The 6,216-nt window shown below is 51.3% G+C and overlaps 1 protein-coding gene across 2 annotated transcripts in view; it reads left to right on the top strand.

Annotated features, from left to right (window-relative positions):
* Positions 1 to 254: 254 nt before the first annotated feature.
* Positions 255 to 6,216, top strand: part of ARHGAP20 (Rho GTPase activating protein 20) — an 80,674-nt gene continuing 74,712 nt past the window's right edge. Inside the window, exon 1 of one of the 2 annotated variants that reach the window (XM_084893675.1) lies at positions 255 to 330. Coding sequence is in view for 1 of the 2 variants with exons in the window: in XM_084893674.1 (XP_084749800.1) it covers positions 720 to 824 (105 nt within the window). In the remaining variant the exon portion in view is untranslated. Of the gene's footprint in view, positions 331 to 463; positions 825 to 6,216 lie in introns of those variants that run through there. The other variant, XM_084893674.1, reaches the window with a different exon arrangement.

The raw sequence follows: 6,216 nt of genomic DNA, 5'->3' as shown, positions 1-6,216 counted from the left end.
AATGCGCACAGTCCGGGCGCTCCGCGAGGCACAACTCCATCCCAGAGCCTCCGGGGTGGGGGTGGGGGTGGGGATGAAGGTGTGGGGGACCCCTCTGCGTCCGCTGACAGCGAGGCAGGAATCCCTGCAACTCCTCCGTGCTGGCTGCGCGGATGCATGCGCTGCAGCGGCGCCATCCCCCGCGGGCGGGCGGGCGCGGGAAGGGATGGGGTCGGTGCGGGCGCGCTGGGCGGCGGGAGAGGCGCGCGTCCGTGCACCGGAGACCCCGCTTCGTGACACCAGCGCGGGAGCTCTCCAGGCTGGACCCGATCGGAGAGGCGGACGGAGCAGGTCAGCAGCTGCCCGCCCGCGCCCCAAGGCGTGTACATATGGGAAACCTCCGGGCCTCAGCGCCTCGGGCCGGCCGCCACCCGAGCGCCGTGCGGGGGAAGACGGGGGGCGGGCCCGGCGCGGAGGGCGGGGCGGGGCGGGCCTTGGCGGGCGGGCGGCGCGGGCAGCGGCCGCCTCTGCAGTCGCCTCCAGCCCGCGGTGCGGAGCGCAGGCGGCGATCCATGGCCCCGACGGGAGGCGCGCGGTTCGCGCCCGGTGCCCGGCTCCCCGCCTGAGCGCGGCGGCCGCCCGGGCCCCGCGCGTCCTCGCCTCCTCCGGCCGCGGTCCTGCGGGAGGACCACCGCGTAGCCTCCTCCAGGGCTGGGATTATTAGCCTGCGAGTCTTCTTCATGGAAGCGATGTCCCCCCAGCAGGAGACTCTCGGGGGGCAGCCGGGGCGCTCCTCCTCCCTGACAGGCATGTCGTGGATTGCGGGAGGCCCCGGCACCAAGAAGGTGAGGACGCAGCGCGGGGCCCCGCGCCCTCCGCGGCCGCAGAACCCCCGCCCGGCGCGCGCCCTCCGAGCTGCCGGCCACGGGGCGCGGGAGCCGGGGAACGCGGGGGGATTTAACGCTCGGGGCTCGCGGGCCCCGCTTCGTTGGTTCTAGAACGTTCCCGCCTCATTCGTCCTCACTCCCAGCGGCGTCGCCGTGCCCCTCCGATCACCCGATACCTTTCGCTTGTCCCTTTCGCGTCCAGAGTCCGAATTCGCTTTCTCGTTTCGTGCCCAAAGCCTCCCGCGTCTCCATCCACCGCGGGGTCGGCCGGCGGCCCGCTCCCCGGCCGGGGCGCGGGGCCCCAGCTTGGGGCTTCGCCTCTCCCCGGCCCCGGGGGCTCCCTGAGGCCCCCCCCCCCGGCGCTCCCCGCGTCGGGATGGGGTCCTCTTCGAGTAAAAGAGGGCGGGCGGCGGCCGGCGGGGCGCCGCAGCCCTCGGAGGAGGAGGAGAAGAAGAAGAAGAAGAAGAAGGTAGGCGCCGGGCTCACCCTCACCTGGCGCGGTGGCGCCAGCTCCGAGGGATTTGGGTTGGGGGGGAGGGTTAGGTTTGGGTTGGGGGGGGGTCGAGGTGGGGGGGTTGAGCTCAGCACGGCGCGCAGGGAAAGGCTCGGGCTCTCGGAGGTGACGGTCAGACCTGTAGGTAAGCTGGGGATGGATGCTAACGGTTGGCACCGCGGGGACGCAGAGGCTTTGGGTTCGGCCTCGAACCGCAGTGGGTGGGGCCGGGAGCTGCGGTGGAGGATCGAGTGGGCCCCGCCAAGGGCCTTCGCCCTGCGATAGCCTCCCACCTCCTCTTCCCGGGGATCTGGGGCTGGAGAGGGCCTGGTGTAGCCCTGGGCTTGGGGGCGGCGCGTGCTCCCTGTCAACGCCGGGAGGAGGGATGCGGCTGCAACTTGTGGCTTTCAGGGAGGATGATCGCTGCCGCCCATCCGCTCCGGTTTTTGGGATCCGCTCCCAGAGCAAGTGCACGTGTGCTGGCCGTCAGTGGCCGGCCTCTGAGGTGGTCTCCGAGGGATTGATTTGGGTGTTTCTAGCCATTGGGCGTTTGGGCTCTTGCTCCTCCTCCCCCACCAAGACCTTCGGCTATTTGGCCGTTTTTTTATGGGTGTTTTTTTTTTTTTGGGGGGGGGGTCTGTCTTGGTGGTTCCCTTCCAGCTCCCCTGGAAACAGATTGGGTAGAGGCATCACCTAACTCTTAAAGGAACTGTCATAATGCACTGCATTTATATGATTAGGGCCCCAGGGGGTGCGCAGGCTCCTTAATTGGCCAGATCTCAGTGCCTCTCAGGACTCTCCCGCACCCGCATTCTGGGTTGGCTAGAGGGCGGTTGAAGCGAGGTGAGATCCTTACGTCAGTCCATATGGGAGGGCCCCTGAGCTTCCCTAGGACCTTGACCGTGTCACAGAGCCCTCTAGAAGGGAACGTGAGGATGTGTCAACCAGCCATAGTGTGGGCTAGGCCTTTGATGTATTAGACTGCGGTTTGTCCTTGTCGCTTTTCCCCTTCAGAGATGGGGGGGGGGTTGAGGGTGTGTGTGTGTGTGAGAGAGAGATAGAGAAAGGGGGGGGATTTACCAGGTTAACACTGCATTTGGACACTACTTGTCAAGTGAATAAAAGGTTGCTTTGCATCCTAAGCGATTGCCCTTGAGATGCTGTTCATTATAAGCCATAATGGGTTGTTACATTGCCAATCTAGTCTTTTCCCTTTTCTTTTTTGAAAGGGAATATTTTGCCAATCGGATATTTCTACAGTTTTTTACTCCCTTTGGAGTGGGGGTGAGGTTGAAGAACTGTTTTATTTTGCTTTTAATGTGTTTCCAGAAAAGTGCATTCCTGCTCATTTTAAACAATTAGTAGTTTTAAGCATATAAGTTTGATTTCAGATCTCCATGGTAGCAATAGAATGTAAAAATATTCCCAAAGTGTAGCTCACAGTACCACTGTCATTGATACTCTTTATGAACCAGTCTTCATGTGTCCCAAATGCTCACCAGATTGATCTTTTTTGTGTGTTTCATCTTGCCTTTTTGGTATTTGCTAGACTTAGTGAGTCATGAGCCATTTCTGAAAAAAAAAAAAAAAAAAAAAAAAAAAGAAGAAGAAAAAAAGTCCACTTATGTGATTGTAATCTTAATTACTACTTAAGGCTGCTTGGGTCAGTGTTTAAATCGCCAAGTACAGTCAACATTTTTCAAACGTGAAGTGGGAGATACTAGTACATTGGTGAAGGTAAGGTTCTCTTCTCTATAGCTTCCTTTTCTGTTTTTCACATGTGTATGTGTATTTTGGGTAATGGTGTAAGTAAAATGTGTTTCTTATTTGATGGTCAGATTCTCTAAAGGCAAGTTTACGGGAATAATTTCACTCGGCTTTTAGTTTCAGCTCTATTACTAGTGCAGTCATCTTGAGAAAAATCACTTGTTACATTTTTCTCATTTGTAGAATGGGAATAAAAAGATAATGCTGGAGAAAAAGTATGTCGATGACAATTATATCTTGTATTTTAGAAAATAAGGTGATCTTTTATAATAGGAGTTTTAAAAAAAAAAATAGCATCTTTCAATTTAGTCATCCTGAGAGTCTGTTACCCAGTGGGTAACTGCCATTGTCTGGAATGTTGATCAGATGCCCAGCAACTGCTATCACCACGACTACAGTGAGGTAGAATTTAGAGTGTGATGACCTAGGTGTAAGATTCTATACTGTTGGTATTGACTGGATTTCTGACCTAGGTGAATTACTTAACCTTTTTAGTTTTCTATTTATACAATGAAAATAATAATACCTACCTTCTCAGGGTTGTTGGAAAAATTAAATATGAAACTGAGTAAATATTGATACATAGTAAGTCCTCAATAAACGTTAACTCTTATTGTTTGCAATTTCTCCCATATCTGTAATTCCCCATACTACTGTGTCTCGGTTGTTCAAGCCAAAAATCTAGAATTCATTTTCAACCCTTCTCATTTCCTCACTCTACAACAACCATCAGAAAGGCTAGTCAAAACATATTTTGAATACTAGAGGCCCGGTGCATGAAAATTCATGTGCTGGAGGGGGAGTCCCTCAGCCCGACCTGCCCCCACCCCCACAGTCTGGGAGCCCTCAGGGATGGGAGGCAACCCTGTGATCAGGGAAGGTGACGCCCTCATCACGTCTCTGCTGGTGCCACGGCAGCACAATCCTCAGACATACCTGAGCCTCAGGCGGTCCTGGGCGGCCAGGCAGCCTCCATCCAAGGCTTATCTGTGCCTGGGGCCAGCCCTGGGTAGCTGAGGAGTCTGGTGGATTCCAGAGGCAGGTTTGAGGAGCAGCCAGGCCTGCTGGGGGGTGGGCCTGGCCTTGCTGCATGCCTGCCTGCCGCCCGGTAGGGCTGAGAGGACTGGGTGCTGCCATCTTGTGGCTGTGAGCACTGCAATCTTTGAGGGTGGGGCACTCAATTAGCATATTACTTCCTTATTGGTTGTGGGTACTGCCATCTTTGTGACAGTGTGAGGTCAATTAACATATTGAAGGGAGAGAGATAGAGAGCTAGAAACACTGATGAGAGAAACATCGACCAGCTGCCTTCTGAACACCCCCAACCGGGGATGTGCCCGCAACCAATGTACATGCCCTTGACCGGAATCGAACCTGGGACCCTTCAGTCCGCAGACCGATGTTCTATCCACTGAGCCAAACCGGTTTCGGCACTACCTTTCAATTGTACCTTTACAAAAGCTCCCTAACTTGTCTTAACTCCTTTCTTGCTCTTCCCCAATCCAGTCTCCATTTAGCAGCACCAGAGTGATCTTTAAAAATATAAATGGACCATGTTGCTCAACTGCTTCAAAACCTGTAATGGCTTTCCATCACATGTAGACTAAAATTCAGACTCCTTCTCTTGGGCATCTCTACTTCTCCAACCTCATCTACCCTTGACACCTTGTATTCTCCAGGCCTTCATTTTCAAATATCAAGTCATCAAGTTCATTTCTATTCTGAGGCCTTGGTTTTGCTCTGCCCTCTGCTTCTGCCACAGGCATTTGTAGTATTGGCTCTTTTCTACTGTCAGGCTTTAGGTCTTCCCAGAGGCCTGTCCCGACTGCCTAAGGGAAGTTGCCCCTTAATCATCTCTCTGTTTTATTTTCATCAGAGCATTCATCCTTGTCTGATATTTTCTTATTTCTTTCCTTGTTATGTTACCTGAACCCCGCACCAGGTTGTGAAAACCATGAGAATAGGTTGTTCCAGGCTGCCTCCCCAGTGCCTAGGGCAGTGCTACATAGTAGATACTCAATATTAGTTGGGTTATGTGCAGAGTGGAACAAGACAGATACTGGCCATTGTATCCAGAATTTATGATTTAAAGCAGGGTCAAGCACTCCTTCTTAAAGGGCCAGAATAAATCATTTAGGGTATAAACCATAAGGTCTCTGTTGCAGCTACCCACTCTTCCATTGTAAGCACTAAAGCAGATAGAGACCATAAATAAATGAATTGGCAGAGATGTGTTCCAATAAAGCTTTATTTGCAGGACAAGTGATAGGTCCCTAGTCTATAGTTTGCTGTCCCCTGCTAGAGCATCACTGTTGGCTAGAACTTTATATGACGATGGAACTGACCTGTGTCAACAATGTCCCATCCGATAACTGCTACCTACATATGGCTACTGAGTACTTGAAATGTGGCTGGTACAACTGAGGAACTGAAAAATGTTTAATAGTTTCACCGATGTATAATTGACATACAATAAATTATACATGTTTAAGTATATAAATCAATACGTTTTGACATATGTGTACATCTGTGAAATCATTATCACAGTCAAGATAATGAACGTATGTATCATCCCTAAAAAGTTTGCTCATGTCCCTTTCTAACCCTTTTGTTCCCTCCTCGTTTCTAGGCAACTATAGAATTCATTTGCATTCTCAAGCATTTTATATAAATGGAATCATTCTCTGTATTCTTTTTTATTTTATTTTTTAAGTTAGTGGAATTACTATGAGATTCATCCCTGATTATGCATGTATCGGTAGTTTATTCCATTGCTGGCTAGAATTCTATTATATGGATAAACTGCAGTTTGTTTATCCATCTACCTATTAATGGCTATTTGGTTAGTTCCAGGTTTTGGCTATACAAATAAAGCTTCTGTGAACATGTATGTACAAAGCTTTGTATGGACTCATGATTTCATTTATTTGGGGTAAATACTTAGTTGTTGAATGATGTGTCATATTTTAGGTATATGTTTAAGTTAAGAAGCTGTCAAATTATTTTCCAAAGTGGTTTTATATTCCCACTAGCAGTGAATAAGAGTCCAGTTTCACCAGCACTTATCTATCTTTTTTCATCATAACCATC

The sequence above is a fragment of the Pipistrellus hanaki genome, assembly GCF_964339955.1.
Source record: "Pipistrellus hanaki genome assembly, chromosome: 9".
Lineage (NCBI taxonomy): Eukaryota > Metazoa > Chordata > Mammalia > Chiroptera > Vespertilionidae > Pipistrellus > Pipistrellus hanaki.
The sequence above is the reverse complement of the archived record's forward strand: the minus strand, read 5'-3'. Positions and strand labels throughout refer to the sequence as shown.